The sequence below is a fragment of the Cavia porcellus genome, unplaced genomic scaffold (genome assembly GCF_034190915.1).
Source record: "Cavia porcellus strain 051 isolate PalLab524CR breed Dunkin Hartley unplaced genomic scaffold, mCavPor4.1 scaffold_1, whole genome shotgun sequence".
Taxonomy (NCBI): domain Eukaryota; kingdom Metazoa; phylum Chordata; class Mammalia; order Rodentia; family Caviidae; genus Cavia; species Cavia porcellus.
Window position 1 is genome coordinate 82,309,928 of NW_026947484.1, and position 20,545 is coordinate 82,330,472.

At 43.7% G+C, this 20,545-nt stretch overlaps 1 protein-coding gene across 1 annotated transcript in view; it reads right to left on the reverse strand.

Moving 5' to 3' along the window:
* The window catches only part of Gldc (glycine decarboxylase), a 120,505-nt gene extending 103,433 nt beyond the window's left edge, over window positions 1-17,072 (reverse strand). Inside the window, exons 1-2 of the mRNA XM_003472172.5 lie at window positions 16,626-17,072; window positions 16,007-16,085 (exon numbers count right to left, since the gene is read on the reverse strand). Coding sequence (XP_003472220.3) covers window positions 16,007-16,085; window positions 16,626-16,880 — 334 coding nt within the window. The 5' untranslated portion in view covers window positions 16,881-17,072. The remainder of the gene's footprint in view (window positions 1-16,006; window positions 16,086-16,625) is intronic.
* Between the last annotated feature and the right edge of the window lie 3,473 nt (window positions 17,073-20,545).

A 20,545-nucleotide genomic window follows, 5' to 3' on the forward strand; every position in this document is an offset into this window, starting at 1 on the left:
ATGTCTCTATATTATTCACAAATTACACTACAGTGTTATGCCTACAACAAAACACCTCTCAGGAAACGTGTACAGATGCAGGGTCCTGTAGGTGACACCATTTCCTGGCAGGCCAATGAGCTGAGCTTTCTGCAGAGTGGCCACTGGCCAGGGGCAGAGCCTCCCTCCCGTACCTGCACTCTGTGCACTGGCCAGGGTGCCACGAAAAGGTCTCCAGGGAAACCCTCAGCACTGAAAACTAACACACTCATGTTTGAATCTGTTCAGACAATGTCACCAGTTTGAGAAAAGCCTTTCTCTGGCAGAGGCTCAGGAGGAAAGCTGGGGCTGAAGATAGTTTGGATAGATTTTTCTTGCCAACATGCAAATACTGTTGCTTCAAAGCTGTGCAGGACACTCGGGTGGTGCCTGGGTGGGTACTGCTCAAAATAAACTGACAATCGATGATGATATATGGAAGATTTTCTGATATTTCCAAGGGGAAGCCAGAATTGGGGTACAAAGACCATCCTATTGTTTCATCCTTCCTTGCTCTCACCGGCCTTTCCAGCACCCCTTTCTTTTCCTCAGAGTGCTTCGTTTCACCCACCTTCCCCAGTGTACACCCTGCTACTGTCAAGTTTCTTCCCTGGGCAGAAGAGGGTTTCATGGCCAAAGTCTGCTCACTCATAGAATTGGTTTATGCCAGAAAACCAAACCACACTATATGTTCAGCACAAAACAGAATGGAAACTTCACACTGAAAATCCACAGGGACTGGCAGAGGGCAGCAAGTGTGGGCATTGGCCAGGGCAGCAGAATGGCACAGATCTGACCTGCAGCTCAGACTCCCCTCACCTAGTTCTGCCCGCTCTTCCCATCTTCCTGCTTAGACAATTAGTAAACTGCCCGAGTCCTCCATCCTCACAGGCCAGGGGCTCCTAGGCCACCTCCGCCGGAAGGAACTGAAGCTCCTCGTCTGTGTGGGAGGAGGAGGCTGCTCAGTCATCCTGCTCACATAAAAGACACCATTCCTGTCACCATCCCACCAGCAGCTAAGATCAACAGCGAAGCCACAGGGAAGCAGGGATGAGAACATCAGGTCTGTTTTGCTCCTTACACTTGAATTCTCCGGTCTGTGGGAGGCCTCCATAGCCTCTTTTCACTTCACCTAGGAAAGCTTCCTAAGAAAACAGAGAAACACTGCACTTCCTAATATTTATCATGTTATCAGGCCAAATGGTTATTGTGAAATGAAAATCTGAGGATTTGTTTTTCCTCCTTGCTGCCTGGTGGGTACATTGTTATGGCCTGCAGAAAAAGAACAAGAAAAGGAAAGTATGTTCTAAGAATCTAACTGGAACAATCCACATATCTTGTTTAAGGGAAAGATGATTTTTTAATAGATTGAAAGTCATATGGTCAATCCAAGATCTCACTAAATAGTGGGATACTAGGCACATAGTAGGTGCTCAGAAAACAGAGAATTGACACGCCTGCAATAAATACTGACCTGAGGTCTCACACACAGACAGTTCAGCAGTCCTGATAACTGAACCATCACAAAATAAATAAACGACAAATCAATGTACAAATTGTTCTTACGTTTGGTTTAACTGAATTTCCAAAACAAGAGCTTCAAGGAAACACTCAGAAGTGGAAAACTGCCACTATTAAAAAAGTTTTTGTCTCCCAGTGTGAGACACTGAAAGAAAAAAAAAATACATTATATATATATGATAATTAATACTGATTTCTCCTAGTTCATTGAAAAGAATGATTTGTGCTAATATTGTTTAGACAATTAAATGCAAATATCTTCTACTGTTTGTGATTTAAAGAAAAATACACAATGTATTCATCACTGTTAACCACTAATGGTGTTTTGAAATTTTATTTTTTTCTCTTTAAAATAAAGTTTTGTGTAATAATGTAGAGACTATAATTTCAATTTTCATAGATTTTTATTCTCATTGTTTAATTAACTAGTATTTAAATAGGCATTGACAATTCTGATTAAAATTCTCAGTCTGTGTAGGGCGTGATGGTACACACGTGTAATCCTAGCATTTGGGAGGTTGAGGCAAGAAAATCGCCATGGTTCAGCCTGGGCTACATAGTGAGTTCAAAACCACCTGAACTACACAGCAAGACCCTCCCTCCCTCCAACACACACACAAAAGTTCTTGTTATGCATTTTGTATTCTGGGCTTAATAAGCAAAACCAACCTGAGTTATCAAAATGAGGTTAAATGTATTCACTGATCCTATAACTGATACTGACTAAAGCAAGGCCCAGTGAAACTGGAAAGATGACGTAAAGAACACAGACCTACAGTAAGCTGCTCACAGCTTTGTTGCCCAGCACCTGCCCCAAAGCCCAAGTCAGACCCTCGCTCCTGTTACCCTGATCACTGAGCCTCCGAGTACAGTGCCCATGGGGCTGTCCTGTCTCTCCACGAGCCCAGCTGACCTGAGCTGACTAGTGGACCTTGGCACCTGATTTTGCCAATTCTTAACTTCAGCTGAAGTCAGTCACCATATTGCTCTCTTTCTGCTAAATGGTCACTAAATGATACCAGAGAGGAGAACCTGGTCCTAATGCACCTTTCAAATCCACTGTCCAGTCTCAGCAGGTCCTCTACTGGGCTGACCTCAGATGTACCTCAGCTCTTGGGAAACCCCACTCGCCCTAAGACAAAGACTCTCCCTTCCTACCTTGCAGGCTGAGTGCCTCAGACAGGCAGCCTCTCAAGTGCTGCCACCGTGGAGGGGCCACTAAATTTATGTGGACTTCCTTTGTTCTCACACCTGACAAAGGTCTAGAATATAGCACTGGAGTTACAACTACCTGCTGAAAATGTGTTACAGTGACTTTATCTCAGGCCACTCTGCCCGCATCCTCTTTGTGCTCGGATCCCCAGCATCCTGGTTTCCACTTCCTATACTCCTCCTGGGAATGTCACTCACGCCCATTCACTTACTCTGAAGATTCACTGAATCTGCAACTTCCCCTCTTCGCTCTTCAGCTCTGCACACGACTCTCCCACACTTGCTTCCACCAACATCTCCAACTGAGTTCTGCTTATGCAGGACTCCACCTCTCCTTCCTTCAGGACCATCGTCTTGTTCCCTCTCCCTTTCTGGAAGATGATATCAGCACCCCTACAAAACACGCAGCCTAGAAACCGACAGCCACACCTACAACCTCTCAGGATCAACCATCACTTTTGTGGGAAACCACAGCCCACAGCCACAGACTGAGCCCTTGAGAACTGGCATAAATCTTGTGAGACAGGATACGCCCCACATGGTGCCTTCAGCTGGCATGCTGAAACTTTCTTTTCTCAGATCTGTGCTGCAGTAGAGGAGAACCTCTTTGAGCTTTCAACTATAATAATAACAGCCCGGGTGTGGCACGTGTGCCATACATTCACCACCACTGCTGTGTACCACCTCCTTTCTCTCTCTCCCTCCCACTCGGGTCAGACCTGCATTAGCCTGAAGGTTTCTCTGCCTTTACCACTCCCACCTTCAGTATATGTCATATGTATCTAAAACTGCCCTGGAGTCCTTAACACTGCACATATGAACTCACCAACGATCTCCCAGCTGGCTTCCCAGCCTCTGAGCCTGGGGCCCCCTATACATACAGTATGAATCTTATCTCTGCCTTCTGTAATGACTTTGAAGTCTCCCTGTTACTTAGAGGAAGGGGCCCCTTATGCTTCTGAGCCCTTCCAACTGTGGTCTCACACCTTCTGCGATTTTCCATGCTCTTCTGTAACTTAACAGTCCACTCACCCTCCCTCCAATAACCACATATTTCCAGTCCTATGGCTGTGATGCCACAACCTCAGCCAGATAACACATCCCATCTGCAAAACCACAGGACTATTCTGTATTAATATCTTTGTCAGGTATAATCCATAGTCGGGGACCACCTCTTTAGTATCTCTGACTCCCAGAGGCTTGTATAGCCAGTGCCTAAAGCAGTTATCTTCCATGGAAGCCTCTTGGTGTGTGTGGAATGGAAACCAAGAAAGCTACAGCAGCGGATTCGGTAATAGCAGTTCAACAAATTGGCAACATTAGTTCATAAACCAAAAGGCTGAGTAGTCTAGGGCGTTTCATGTATAGGCAAATGGTGCTATGCACACCAACAGTCCTCAAGGACAACATAAGATTTACAACGCAGCGTAGCGGATTTCACCCTGATAGCTCTAGTTACATAGAATTCATTGTAACTTAAGATAGAGAATGTCACGGTGTGATGGCACACAATTATAATCCCGGCACTGGAAGGCTGAAGCAGGAGGACTGTAGTTCAGGTTCAGCCTGGGCTTAGCAGCAAGTCTGAGGCTAGTCTGGGTTACGTACTTATCTAAAAAGACAGAGAAGGAGAGAGAGAGTATGTACACATCTGGACACAGGTAGCTTCATGAATGTGTCTGCAGGCACTGAAAACTATTCTGGATGACACAGTGGTGGAAACAGATTATAAAGTCTCCAAATTCCCAGAATATATAACACCAAGACTGAACCCTTACGCAAACTACGAACTTGGGGTGGTGATGTAGTAATTAATACAGGTCCACCAAATGACGGGACATGTTACTAATGGGGATGTCTGTAGGGGATTCTCTGTACGTTCTGCTCAATTTGGCAATAAACCTGAAAGACTTCTTAAAAAGTGAATTCTATTTAAAAAAAAAAAAAACCTTTCTTCTACAAATTTGTTTACAGCACACTCCCAAAATTCACAGGGTTTACTTTCTAGAATACCCACGAATTGTGAAAAACTGGGAATTACAGATACAGTCAGAAAAATGCCTATTTTAGTTAGCCACGCATGGTGGTGCATGCCTGTAATGCCACCATTTGGGAGGCTGAGACAGGAGGATCGCTGCAAGTTCAAGATCAGCCTGGACTACAAAGTAGCTCAAGACCAAGCTGAACTGCATAGTGAGACCCTGTCTCAAGAAGACAAAAAAAAAAAGAAAGAAAGAAAGATGTTTGTTTTTATAGTTTAAACTCTCAATATGCTACGTCTTCCACAGTTATGCCACTTTGTAAAATACTGTACTAATAAAGCGTTAGAAGGTGCAGGGCATTTTGGTGGCATCTTAGGAAGAATAAAACTAAGAACACTGGTGAGAGCTACGCGTGGTACAGCACCCTGCTATGTTAGGGGTGCGGTACATCTGGCGTAGCAGCCAATCAGCAGAAAGGAGAACTGAGTAACACTCTAGGACTGGCTATGTGAAAACCGCCTGCCAAAAACAGTGACAGAGATATTTACCATTTCCATCAAGTTTGACATTCCAGGTTTCCACAAACAATGATTAGTTAGGCTCTAAGGAAAAATCTGCATGCCACTGAGCCCCCAAACTCTGAACCGTGACTTTGTGGGGGTACACTGTGCGCATCTCCCTTCCAAAGTTGAAAATGAATTCTTCTTCCCTCAATGACTGACTATAAATCCGCTACGCTGCGTTGTAAATCTTATGTTGTCCTTGAGGACTGTTGGTGTGCATAGCACCATTTGTGTAAGTGAAGTTATGGAACTGCAGAGGCTGGGCCATGAAAAGGACAGCTTGTGGCTCGCATGGACTCAGCTGCCATTCCATGAGGGTGCTCAAGCAGCTTCTAGAGAGATCCATGTCCATGAGTTCAGTGAAGGGCCACCCAGTGTGACCCTAACCTCAGGAGACTCCTGGCCAGAACCACCAGCTGCTCTAGAACCCATGGCCAACAGAAACTGGGAGCACAGTACACACTATTGTTTTAACCACTGAACTGGTATTAACTTCTCATCTGGTAAAAGACAATCTATACCATGGCTTTTCTGTAAGAGTCAATATTAAAAAGTGGCAACATTTAAGACTCCAGTGAAGACAGCTGTACAACAATACTGAAGTACTTTCCTAGGTATGCTGTGCACACGGCAGTTTGTCATCTCTTAGCAAATGAACTTCTTTCAAGGTTTTTCCTTTTTTTTTAAATTTTCTTTTCCTGAGAGTGTCTCATGTAGTTCAGCCTGGCCTCAAACTGTACCAACCTATTGCCTCAGCTTCCTGAGTGCTGGGATTACAAGATGTGTACCACCACACTCCGGCTTTTTATTTTTTCTTTAAGTCAGGGTCTTACTAGTAGTTCAGGCTCTCCCAGGGCAGTATTTCAGGCATGCACTACCACCTCCAATTTTTTTCTTTCTCTTATAGCATATTTAGGAAAACACACAAAAAAACAAAGTCAATGTGAAAATATCATTTTTGTTTTTAATAATTTCAAGTACTATTTCAGAAATCTGTTTTTTTACCCAATTTCATATATCATTTGTCTATTTCATACCACTCATGACATTTTATCCTTGGTTCTTATGGTACTTGGAACTTTTTAACCTTCAGATTCAACATAATAAGGAGGTTAAGATAGAAGCTTCTTGCGTACAGTAGTGATCTTGTTTATTCTAATATACAAAGTGTGATCAAAAACTACAGTGAATGCTTAAATTTGTTAAAAAAAATTATTAGTGTAAAAGACACACTGCCATTAATCCCCTGTAAGAAATCCCCAGCAGGCTGCTTTGAACACATTTTAGCCCAATACTCTGGCCACTTCCTGAAGCAGTTCTGGAACTATCTTGCATGAGTGCCCTTAGTTGCTATGGTGGTACCTCAACATCCTGAATTGATTAAAACGTTCACCTCTCATAGTCATCCTGACTTTGGGGAAGAGCCAGAAACTGCACCGTGCCAGAGCCAGTGAACCAAGTACATGAGGACACACTGCAATGTTTTTGACAGAAATTGCCACAGAAGATTGATTAATGTGGGGTGATCAAAAAATACAGTGATATCGTGTGTGTGTGTGTGTGTGTGTGTGTGTGTGTGTGTGTTTGTCTTTTTGAGATAGGGTCTTGCTATGCAGTCAGGCTGGCCTTGAGCTCACTTTGTAGCCCAGGCTGGTCTTAAACTTGCAATGATCCTCCTGCCTCAGTCTCCAGAGTGCTGGGATTATAGGTCTGAGCCACCACACCCAACCATGTTAAAAATTATTATAGTATAAGACACTGTCATTAACCTCCCTCCAAATATTCCCCTTTGCTTTGAACTCTTACCTCATTGTTCGTGGCAATGTAACTTTAACTCTAGTAAGTTTTTCTAATTTAAACATGCACTGTATATTTCCCCTGCACCTCACAACAGTAGAGTCAGCTTGTGTGGTAGTACACACCTGTAATCCTGGCAGCGGGGGGCTGATGCAGGAAGTTTGCCATGAGTTTGAGGTCAGTTTGGGCTACATCGTTAGTTCAAGGCAAACTTGGACTACAGAAGCAAGATCCTGTCTCAAAAAGACAAAATAGTCGGGCTTGGTAGCACACACCTGTAATCTCAGCACTTAGGAGGCTGAGGCAGGAGGATCCCTGTGAGTGGAGACCAGCCTGGGCCACATAGTGATCTAGGCCAGTCTGAACTACATAGTGGGACCCTGTCAGACAAAAAATAAAGGACAAAATAACAATAATTACAAAAAGATGTAAGCACAAGAATGAATTCTACCATGAGGGACTAAAAATATAAATGGACAATGGCCAGGACATATTTAAAAATAGAACTTTCACCCATAGTCTGTCCAGGAAACTAACACCCTTATCTACAGTAAACAACCCAGGAGGTCAGCCTGCCATCCCTAGTGACAAGTAAAGAAATTGAAGAAGAACTTTCATAACAACTGGCTCAAAATGGCCAGGACTTCATGAGCCAGCAGCTCCCTTTATTTATATTCCATTTTGGATTTAAGATGAATGGGACAAAACCATACATGTACCATAGACGAATCACATCAAACACACTATTGTGGGGAGGGCACAGTACTTCGGACTGAACCTACAGTCTTTGCACTGAGCTACTGAGTTACATCCCCAATCCTTTTTACTTCTTTAATTTTGAGACAAAGATGTTGCTAAATTGCAGTTTCCCAAGCTGGGCTCAAACTCATGATCCTCACAGGCGAGCACCCCTATACCCGGCCACATCCTCTGTAGTGGGCCATCCTATAGCATCTCTGCCAGCAGCCTCCCTCCAGAGCATACCTGAAGCCTTCACTTTTTCCACTCCAAAGCTTTCCTCTCTGCCAAAATTCAAGTCTCACTCTTCCTGTAGCAAGGTCAGAATAAACAGGCCTTGGCTTTTCTCAACTAGTTAACCTTTCTTTCTGCAGTTCTTTCATAAAAGTCTATTTTAGTTTTAAGAATGATGATTTTGATCAGTAGGAAAGGAGTGAGTCAGGAATGGCCAGGGGAGAGCCCAGATATACACTGAGGACCTGCTGGGGCACACAGCCCCACTCCAGGTGCCCTGAGGTCAGACAAGGGAGTGCAGAACCAGATGGGGTGATAGAGTTACCACCTGCGGCCACATTACACAACACCCCTGCCCTATCACAGCCCTACATTAACCATTTATTAAAAACCACTATGAAACAATCAGTCCCAGAACACTCTGTCCTCAAAAGTTCATCTGAAGTCTCACTCTGACAGCTCAGCTGTTCATCCTTAGCTGGGTAGTTTGAACACTGGGGAGGTTACCTTCTCCTCCCTCTTCCAAAACATGTCCATGGAAAGCAGTGCTCGGTTTTGTGTAAACTTTAATCCTCGTGGCTTTTTTTAAAGTTAGTTCACTCTAGTTCCGTCTGGCTACTATGAGATGACCTCAGAAAAGACTACACAGAGAGGCGTGTTATAGCCTAAGTGACTGGCTCCGTTCAGAAAGCATTTTGCTTGATATGTATTAATCACAAAGCTAAGACAGGACTGCAGAAAATCCACACTGTAATGAAAGCTAAAATCACCCATGATGGCACCTAAGGAACCAATGCTTCCACTGATATATATCCTTCTAGACTTTTTTAGGGGGCTGCGAATGGGGAAAGGAAAATTCACCTGAACTAGGTTAAACTGCTTTTCTTTCTTGGTTTTATTTTTTGTTTAATTTGGCACACTAGGGATTAAACCCAGGACCATCACACTGAATTATAGCCCAGCCCTTACTTTTAATTTTGAGACAGGGTCTCACAAGTGACTAAGTTGCCTGGGATGGTCTCAAACTTTCTATCTTCCTGCCTCAACCTCCCAGGGTGCTGGGATTAAAATGTGCACCATCATGCCCGCTTAAACTGATAAGGTTTTGAACTGAGTGGCTAATGATTGACTGAGAGGTCAGTTGGTAGATAATCAAAGTATTTTATTTCAAGACACTTTGTGAGGTGTCTAAAGGGAGGCCATCCTTCGTGACTAATGAAAAAACACTTACACATTACTGATACTGTGATTCCACACCCTCCTGTGTATGCGGGTCCCTATGTCTGCAGAAGCCTCTCCCAGGCTTGTCCAGCAGAGCATCACTTTACCCATCAGTACTCAGTCTCAGTACTGGAGGCAGACCTGGGTGCTCTTACATCTCGTCCTTGGTATGCTGGCTCACTGCCACTGCACAGCTGGCCTATGGCAGTGATTCCAGTGTAACAGGGTTTGTGTACTTCGGCAAACTATACTTCCTTAGTAATCCCAGCACTCAGGAAACTGAGTTAGGGGAATCAAAACTTCAAGGCCTGCCTTGATACATACTGAGATTCTAACCTTCACACAAAAACAAACACAAAAACAAGCAAAACAGGAATGTTCTACTTTGCACAGGACACCAGGAAGACAGCAAAGGGTAGTGGCTGGAGTACAGGCAGTGCAACAGGACAGCCTGAGTGTCTGCATCTCATCTTCACTAACTGTGACCTTGGGCAAATTACATGTTCTGTATGCACATATACATGTATTTATGTTTCTTGCTTTTTGAGACAGATTCTTACCACACAGTTCGGGCTGGCCTCAAACACTATGTAGCCCAGGTTGGGCTTGAACTCTGGGCAATCTTTCTGCCTCAGCCTCCCAAGCAATGGACTACAGGCACATGTCACCATGCCTTCTGTGTGCCTTTTTAAAAGAGATATAGACCCCTGCATGTCTGCTACCAAAGAGCAGCTTGCTTCCCTCAAATAACCAGTACAGGCAAGGACAAACAGCCAGACACACTGGTGCAACCACAGGCCACTATTAGAGATGTTTGCTTCCCATGGGCAGCCAGTGTGAGCCAGAAGAATCAAACAGGCCCCTGTATACCTGCTTCTGTCGGAGGAATGCTGATATAGACACACAGGCTGACAGAAGCAGCAGCCCCGCCACCATGCACCACCACGGAAGCCTCATTGTAGCCATGTGGGTCTGGAGAAGCCCGCCCCATACCTCACTGCCACGCTGGGAACCTGAGTTTCTCTTAACCCAGGTGCCTGTTGACCTATTCCCCTACATTATGGAGGGGCAGCCAATGTGGGAAGTGTCTGGGACCCCACAATGCACTTGCCTGGATGAACCCAGGAGAATGTCAAGATGAAGGAGCAAAAGGCAATCTCTACCCTGCAGCCCAAATAGAACAAATCCAAGAGATATGGACATGGAAGAAAGTGAAAATCACACATATGAAGTTTCTGGGATGATGGCAACTAAAATAAAGAAACTACTTCATGAGGCTATAAATCAGATCAGAATAATCTTAGGTAAAAGAAGAAACGACAAACAGAATAAAAGGGTTGCTGAGTATATGTAAAGACAACATAGACAAAAAAGAGGGGCAGAGGAGAATGCAGGAAACCTTGAACAAACAACATAGAGAAGAACTAGAATGCATGAAACAGACTCAAAGAGATATCCAGGAAATTAAAAATTGCATTGAAAGCTGGAAAATCTGCTTGAAAAAAAAAACTAAAGACAAACTCTCAGACCAGGAAAGCACCTAGTGATTGTGAAAGGAAAGGTCTCAAAAATAACAAGGAACTGATCAAGAAGCAAGCCCTCCCTGCAAACTGGCACCACACAAGGGATGCCAGGACAGGCAGGTGCCAGTTTTTCCCATGAATCAGCATCATTCATGGACTTCGAGGGAAGAGAACAAGAAGTCACCAAGAATGCAAGCCCTCCCTGCAAATCAGTGCCATGCGTTGGCTGCTGCAAGGAACCAGATTCCAGCCCCTTCAGGTACATGGGCGCATGGGTTGGGGAACAAGAAGAGCCAACCTCCCTACCCCTCATCATAAGTGACCTGCTGACCTGGAGAAATATAGGGTTCGAGATAGCTGTTGAGGTAAAATACAACTTAATGCTTGTAGTGTTTCATAGACTCTGCAGGTCTAAAGCCAGTAATCTATCATCTATTGAGAGGATAACAATATGCAATGTTGCATCTATGGAGGCTCTCCTTCTGCAAGTAGTAGCCATTGTTAATTCCCTATTATCTTCTTTTGCAGTCCTGTATCATTTTCATTGTTCTGTTGAGTTTTATTCTGTAATCTTGTTTGATTTTGTTGTATCTGATGGCATGGGCAGCTTTTTCAAAGATAACAAGCTATGCCATGGTAGCCATTTTGGATTTACTAATACATGTTTTGAAGTCCTTTGTTGTGTTCATTGTTTTGTTTCTACTGGTTCTGTTCTGCTGTTTTGTTTGATTCTTACTATGTCTGAAGGTATCTGCAGTTATTTTGAAGACAAAAGGCACTACGGTAACCACTGTTGATTTCCTAATGTTTTGAAGTCCTGTGTCACTTACACTGGTTTGCTTTGATTGGATTTATTGTTTTATTTTGCTTGGTTTTATTCTCTTTAAAATAAAAAAACCCAACAAACTACAAAATACCAATTCAACGCCTGCAAGACAACATGAAGAAAAATAAAGAGTGACAGACGTCAGTGAAAAAGCAGAAGTCAACACAAATGGCATAAAGAAACTATTTACATAAATAACAGCAAAAAACTTCCCAAACATGGGGAAAAGACCTGATATACAGATAAGTGAGGCATACAGAACTCCAATTAGCCATAACCAAAATAAATCTACACTCATAAATCTACACTCAGATATATAATAACCAAGATCCCAGAAATTCAGCCAAAAACAATGTTAAAGGCTATTAAGAAACAAATCAAAAAAAAAAAAAAGAAAAGAAAAGAAACAAATCACCTATAAAGGAAAACCCATCAGAATCATAACAGACTTCTCAACATAAACCATCAAGTTAAGAGCCTGGAGTGAAATGTTTCAAATCCTAAAAGAAAACAACTTCCAACCCAGACTGATGTACCCTGAAAAACTATCTTTCAAAATTAATAGAGAAACAAGATACTTCCATGACAAAAAACAACTGAATCATGACCACCAAACTAACCCTACAAAGAGTGCTGATGGACATTCTAAAGAGAGATAAAAGATGATCATGGTTCCAGGAACAGCAGCGGAGGGGGATCACCAAACAGGGCAGGCAACTGAATGGAAAGGAAAAGTGGGGTGCCTACAGCAGGAGAATAGCATGGCAGAGATGAGGCAGTACATGTTGATCATAACCATTAATGTAGATGGCCTTAATTTTTCAATAAAAAGAAACACAGGGAGAGCAGATCAAGAAACAAGATCCATCAATATGATGTATACATGAAACATATTTTAACTCGAAAGGATACTCATAGAATGCAAGTCAAAGGAGATAAAGCAATGAATGTTCCATGCAACAAGAAATCAGAATAAGTAGGGGTAGCTTGCCCATCAACCACAGAATGGATAAGATATGATATTTTTATACAATGGAGAATTACTCAGGATAATCTTGAGGTTCTTGTAGGTAAATGGATGCAACTTGAGATCATGCTCATGAGTAAAATGGTTCAGACTCTTAAGGGTGAACATCGTGTTGTCTCCCTAGCATAAAAAAACTGGAGGAATTAGTGGGATCCAAAATGTACAACAGTAGCCGAGTGTGATGGCTCATGCCTGTAATCCTAGCACTTGGGGGGCTGGGGATTTAGCTCAGAAGCATAAGCACCTGCCTTGCAAGCAGGTGGTCATGAGTTTGATTCCCGGTACCAATAAAAAAAAAAATCCTAGCACTTGGGAGGCTGAGGCAGGAGGATCGTTGTGAGTTCAAGACCAGGCTAGGCTACAAAGTGAGCTCAAGGCCAGCCTGAACTGCATAGAGAGACCCTGCCTCCAAAAGATAAAAAAAAAAAAAAAAAGTACAATTGATAGTTTGAAAGTGATAGAAGAGAAAATATCTAAAAAGGAAAGGTAGTAAACATTGTTAATCTCCTATTATCTTGTTTCAAATTCCTGTATTGTTTTCATTGTTTTGTTAGGTTTCATTTTATTCTGAGATGTTTTGTTTCATTTTATTATATCTGATGGTATGGGCAGCTATTTTGACAATAATAAGATATATTATGGTTCCCATTGTTGATTTCCTACTATTGGGTTTTGAAGTCCTATAATGCTTCCATTGTTTTGTTTTGATTGGTTTTATTCTGTTTTGTTTGATTTTATTATGTCTGGTGGTATGCACAGCTGTTTTGAAGAAAACAAAAGACACTATGGTAGCCATTGTTATCACAATCATTGTTCTATTTTGACTGGCTTTACTCTATTTTGTTTATTCTCTTTAAAATTAAAAAAAAAAGTAACATATAATAACCTGGCATTGCCTGTATTCCCAGCTACTTGGAATGCCACAGGTCGGGTAAGGAAATGAGAGTAGGAGACCTGCGTCCTTGAATTCAAAACCCATTTGAGCAACAGGCAAATTTCATCTCAAAAAGTAGGGGAGGTGGGGGCTGGGGATTTAGCTTAGTGGCATAAGCGCCTGTCTTGCAAGCAGGCAGTTGTGAGTTCGATCCCTGGTACCGAAAAAGACAAAAAAAAAAAGTAGGGGAGGGGCTGGGGAATATAGTTCATCGGAGCAGATTACTGCCTGGCAAGTGCAAAATTGTGAGCTCAATCCCTGGTATGAGGGGGGAGAAGGTGTGGGGGTGGCAAAATAATGGTACTTGCCATGTAGGTTGTAATAAGGACTAAAGACATGAAAAGCACCTTGATTCAATTATGCTTAAGAACAAACCCAAATGCCTCCGCTGCTTACAACTTTCACAATCTTTTTAGGCAGCAAGGAAAGCAATTAAGACTGTCATAACTTGCTTTTATTAGTTATCTCTGTACATGGTAAATACTTTGTCCAAATCTTTGACTGAGCTAGAACACAGCACTCACATGGAATAAATTTGGATATTGCTGCTACATCATTAAATGAAATGCTAGTAGAGGTTAATCAACAAATTCACTGTCCCCACTTGGAGAGCATTCATTATCCACAATAAATGCATACTCGGAACAAAATGTGCAAGTCTTGCAAACACATCCTCTGCCACTTTCCCTCCAACTCTGTTCACAGTTCCAAGAAGCAAGCGTGCATCAAAGCAAAGGGTACTCCTGACTACGCAGTATTTTCCCTGAGTCACCTCAGATCAACCAGATGAAACCAACCCAAAATCACATTAAAACTGCTAGGTTTAAAGTTTACACTCAAGTGGCAAATTACTTATCAGGTGCCTGCTTCCAACAAGAGGGGAGAAGAGTCACCTGATGGTCAAATTGGTCAAACAGGTAAACTAAAATAGGACATGTAACTTTGATTCTTTTCCAAGTCACTAACACTCTTCAAAGAGCATCTAGCTAAAAGGAGATGGTCTAAACATTCTCTGACTTGGAAAGTCTCAAGAAGGCATTCACTCCTTCAAATACTCACCTATAACTTGCTTTAAAAATATACACACAAACACAATTTTCCTAAAGCCCGTGAATCAGAATTCTGATTTTCTAAAATTGACAGACAAGGCTTCCAGCTATATCTGGGATTCAATAAGCTCAACTAGACAACAGGGGCAGACCCCCTTTTCTGAGCAAGTCCGGGCCTAGGGACTTGAAAAGAAAGGCAGCATTCCTGCATTGCTGGAGGAACAGCACTGCCCAACTAGTGCCCCGGGGCAGACTCCTTATCTCCAGTGGGCCACTTCAGTTTTTTCTTTCCATTCATTTTATTTCCTTTATCACAGGTTTTATTACTGCATTTGGGTTATATACACTAATGGCTTCATCTTGACAGCTCCGTGCATGATTGACACTCTAATCATTTTCCTCCCATTGCCCCATTCCTATTTAGTCTCCCCTTGTTTCACTTTTTCTGTCCCAATGTGCATAATGTGTTTTGATCATGTCAGGTTATCCACTTTAAAACAATTCTTTCATTCTATAAATCCTTTCTTATATCAGGGAAACAAAACAGCTGCTCTTAGATCACTGTACTCCAGAAGTAAATATGTATCTCTGTGACTGAAAGTGAGACAATCAATTGAGATCTTTTTCAGATGCTCTTCAGTTCTGTCTTCGTGATCAAGATGGAAGCCAAATACTCACATAAAAACACAGGACTCCAAGGGGCCGAAGTGCCACTCAGCTGTAATCCCAGCACTTGGAGAAGGATCACCAATCCACACCAACCTGGACTACCCAGTGAGACTGGATCTCAAAAACAAACCTCTAACACACACACACACACACACACACACACACACACACACGCACACGCACACGCACACGCACGCCCGCACAGGCACATAAAAGACAATCAGATCTGAAAAATAACTACCCTTTTCAGAAGGCAATAAAAGTTGGAGATAAAGGAAAAAGACAAAAAAAAAAAAAAACAAAAAAAAAAAAACACAAAGCTATCCGTGGTGACATGAAGCTTGAGCTACAGAGGCCAGCGGTCTGGTCCCCACTCCCAATCTGTGGCTTCCCCAGTGGCATGATCTCAGGCAATTTCTTTTTCCTTTTGAGTCTATCCAGATCTGCAAGGAGGTAACAGCACTTCTCCACCCAAAGGATAGGAGAAGCCTGCCCTGGAGGTGCCTGGCAAATCGAGAAAGCAGCTCGCTACCTTAACTCTTTCTCCCTGCTCTAGTAACCGCTGCTGTTCATTTTAGTCAATCTCACTAACAGTTCCGAGCAATCCTACCCGGGAACTAGACCTGCAGAGATCCCAGAAAGTAAGCAGGGCCAGAGCAAGGCGACCCAAGGGTGCACTCCTGGCCACTTACAAATAGGGTCTTCCATTTTCAAGGGTCTTTTCAAGCGGATGCTAGCGGGGACAGTCTTCTCAATCAGTTCATCGATGCTCTGAAACAAAAACGCAAGTCAGTGAACACAAAAGGCTCCCGAAAATGTCTCTGAACTACCTGTTTTTCATCTGTATACAAAAGTTGGTGAGAACCTTATTTAAATCGCCCAATTAGAGTTTCTTTCTTAAAAAAAAAAAAAAAAAAAAAAAAGCAAACCAGAACTCTTTAAAGAAAGAAAATCATGAAGTTTGGTGGTGAATCGGCCACTCCGGGTTGGATTTTATAGTCTGCAACTAGGCACAACCGGACAAACCCACTCTATGGGGGAGTATGGGGAGGGGGAGAATCTTATTCCTCTTCCTACAAAATTTGGGTTCATCTGCACGGTTACTGCGTTGAGGCTAGAGGTCCAGAGGAAAGTTTCGTAGCAGAAAGTAAGCTGCTGAGAGACAGCATCTGATCTCCGGCAAGCTCGCCCGCGCTTGGCCCGGGACGCACGCGGAGGGCGGCGGAGTGCAAGGCTGGAGAGGAGGCCGCGCGGGCGGAACCGGGGGCGCAGGGGAAGCCCCAGAGAGCCCGGGGGAGGCGGGGTCCTTACCTCCAGCCCCAGAGCCTGCAGCATCTCCCTCTGGTCTTTGTCCCCGGGGCCGATGTGCCTCCGAGCAAAGTCGTCGTGCCTGGGCAGGAGGCGCTCGAGGAGGCGCGAGGTCCCGGTCCCGCCGCCCGCCCCGCCGCCGCTACTGCGCTCTCGACCCCGCGGCGCCCAGCTCGGGCCCGCGCCCCGCGCCAGGCGGCGGCCACCCCCGACGCCATGGCCCAGGCGCAGCCCCCACGCCCTGGCGCACGACTGCATGGACGCAGCCACCCTCACCACTCCGGCCGCGGGGGTCGGCAGCGCTCTCGGCCCCTGCCCCGGCCTCAGTTCTCAGAGTGCCGGCCGCGCCCGGCCCGATTCCCTTCCCGCCGGACAGGAGGGCGCCGGGGGCAATGAATGGGCGCCGCGGCAGACGCCGACTCTCGCGCAAAGTTGTTGACCCAGACACCTGCTCCGCACACTTTAAGGGTCGCCCAGCGGCAGATGGTGGGATGGACCAGGAAGCCCGCGGCCAATAGGAGCGGACGGCGGGGCTGCCCCGCCCCCCGCCGGCGCCCCACCCCCTCCTTAGCCCCCCAGAGCGGCCCTGCGCTCGGCCCTCCAGTCCGCCGAGTCGCGCTGCTCCGCTCCCCGGTGAGACCGGGCTCTGGATGCTCCGCGCGCCCCCTGCCAGGGGGTGGGGCCGCGCCGGCCCAGGTTGGGGTGCACAACCCTGAGACTCCCTGCTGAGACTGAAGACCGCTCTCCCTCCCGTGGAGGGTAGAATTGGTTTCTCTCCGTTGATACCAATCAATTTTATGTCTCGGCAACCAGTGTGGGCAAATGGGATTTCTCCTGTAGTGGTGAGCGGGTTTCTGGCCTTTCTGAGCTTGTTTTCTCATCTCACAGAGCTGAATGATATTTTTAAAGAGAGGTAATACATAACTATTGGCACAATAGTCTTTATCTATCAGTCCTTTCAGTAGTTTTATATGCACATAGTCCTGGCATTTAATCGTCTACGTGAAATATTTTGAGTAATTTTGTTGTTCTTGTTGTTTTCATGGATAAACCAAAACTGAGACTGTAACTGAAGCCAAAGTGGCGTCAGGAAAGTGATGCCCAAAGATAGGATGTGGGACTTAATTATCTGACTTGCTTTACATTAAAAGTCAGTGATGACCTTGACCTACAGGGAAATGAAAAAATGATGGTCTCAGGCATGAAATTGGAAAAGTTACTTAAATTATGACTAGGAATTAAAATGCCTATTAAAGTCAAGTGTTTGTGAGACAAAATAGTAGCTAAGTTAGATCCTCTCAGTAAGACTGATGCCCTAAAGACTGGCCAGAGAGCTACCTCCTTCTGGATGTTTATAAAATGAAATTATAGCTTAGGACACTAGACAAAGTCAGTGCTTTAAAAGAATCTGTTAACTTCTGTCTCTACAGGAAAAAAATGTTATTTATAAGTCAGGTCTATTTTCAGTCCTATAAATTGCCACATTGTCACACAAGTTAAAGGCACAGCCTTATTTAGTCATATATAAAAGTTTGCAATTAATCAGAAATCCTTAGGTTTAGAATGGGGCATTTTGGTAATTGCAATGATTGTGATTATTTTGAGGGCTCAAATTCTATGGACCCTTCCTTGCCAGCTGGACCAGCTTACCCTCTGCCCCCTTTTTGAGAGGCTGGCTGTTTCTTGTTTAAAGATCTTATAATGACTTCATTAACCTTTCAAAAGGATGCCAGTGCTTCTTTGCTTCCAGACCCATATTCAGAATTAGATCCTAGTGTATTTCAGGAAGACAATTAAAACATTTAACACTGAAAGAGAACCTTACATGGAGGGCAGGTGATATTACAAGGTGTTGCTAATATAATCATCATGAGATTTCTATGCAAGGATAGATTCTAGATCAAGAAAAAATAACAATGTGGAGATTATCTTTGTAGGACACGATATTCTGAATTAAGCCTATTAGCTCAATCATCCAGCAATGGTGCTCACAGGTTGCTGAGTTGATCCAACAGAAAGCTTCATTAAACTGGGTTAATGTACAAGAACTTCATTGGTATAATGACCCCTAAGGCTTGCTGAGAAAGACATACTGGAATAGATTTGTCATGTGTAACATGCCCTCTCCTTTCAGTGTGCCCCAGGAAGTATCTAAAAGAAGTTCTTTCTAAAGCACTGAGAAGTCTATTGGTAAGAGAGACACCAGTATTTTAGAACACCAGTTTTCTAGTTGTAGTCCTTTACAATGGTATAAGATGGCTTTGCCAAAATAGGTTTCTGAGTTGGGCATGGTAGCACAAATTGATAATCCCAGCATTCTGGGAGGTCGAGGCAAGACAATTGCAAAGTCAAGCCCAGCTTGTGTAACAGACATACCTGTTATAGCTTGTATCTAGATTTTCCCCCAAAGGCTGTATGCTTTTAAGTGGAGCTTTGGGGAGGTGGCTAGATCATAAGTGTGTCAGCCACTAATAGGTTCATCATAGTCCTGGGTACACGCAATGGGAAAACCCTACTTTGGGTATGAGTGGTACCACCCAAAAGGCTTATAGCCTGGATACGGTAAAATGGAAAAGGAGGCTTGCTATCGCTGCTGCTGCCTCCTGCCTGCTCTGCCATGGACTGTTTCTCTTCTGTGATGCCCTTCTGCCATGCCACCCTCCCTTGGAGCCAGTCAACTACGGATTGAAACCTCTACAGACTGTGAGCTGAAATAAACTTTTCCTTCTTTAGCTTGTGGGTGTCAGGGATTTTGTTTCAGCAATGAAAAAAGTAACTAAGACTGTGCCTCAAAAGTAAAAAATAAAAATAGAAATGGGTGTGTAGCTCTATGGCAAGGCCCTCAGTTCAATTCTCAGTACCACAAGAAGAAGAAGAGGAAGAGGAAGAAGAAGAAGAAGGAAAAAGAAAGAAGAAGAAGAAGGAGGAGGAGGAGAAGAGGAGGAAGAGGAGGAGGAAGAGAAGAACTGGAGATGCTCCTGAGTTACAGTGGTAGTGATGAAATCCCAAATTGATAGTGTCAAGCAACAGCACTAGCCAACAGAGAAAGGTAGGTAACACCGTCATAGTCATCAGTTGGCCAGGTGATCTATAGGGTTCTTTGGTATGTGAAATTGATAGGCACCCTACTGAAGTCTTAATTTATCTGGTGAAAGCAAAATCTATGTCACCAAAACCCAGTCTCTCAATAGCTATCTAATTTTAACCAGTTCATAGACCTGTGATTATTGACGAATGAAAGGAAGACACCTAGACTGTGAGTAGATTATTGGAACCTGGTTCTAAAATGATGCCAATCCCTGAAGAGCTAAAAAAAAAAAAAAAATCACCCTGGTTTACCAATCACAGTGAGCTGTTAGGGAAGTCAGCTTTTAAATGGAGACTGGGGACTTTAGCTTCAGCTCTGGCTCACAAAGAACATGGAAGTCTCCGCTCCCATCCTTAAAATAAGAAACAATTAGACAACTAAAAATCAATTTTCCCCAGACATATGGCTTGCAAAAAGTCCAGGGTGGGGGGAATCCCACAGTTTGAAGAAAGAGACCAAAATATTAGCAGAATCTGACTCAGATGTGAGAATTATCCTACAAGGAATGTAAAATATAACTAATATATTAAAGACTCTAGTGGAAAAAGTATGTTAAAGGGTTTTAAGGGTGCTGAAGACTCTTTCTTGGGGTGATTTCTAGGTTCTTTCTGTCCCAAAGAATTGATCAGAACAAGTATAAATGGTGGCAAAGTTTCACATTTATCAAAGGTAGAAAAACTAGACTCTGTAGAGTGAGTTTGAGCTAACCAAAAATGAAAAAAGAAAAAAATATTTTTAAATACAGCCCACAGTATTGGGTAGGCTATCTCGAAGAAACACAAGAGCAAATACTTACTGGCAACTGTCCTTTTTTTGTATTTCCCTGGTAGGCATC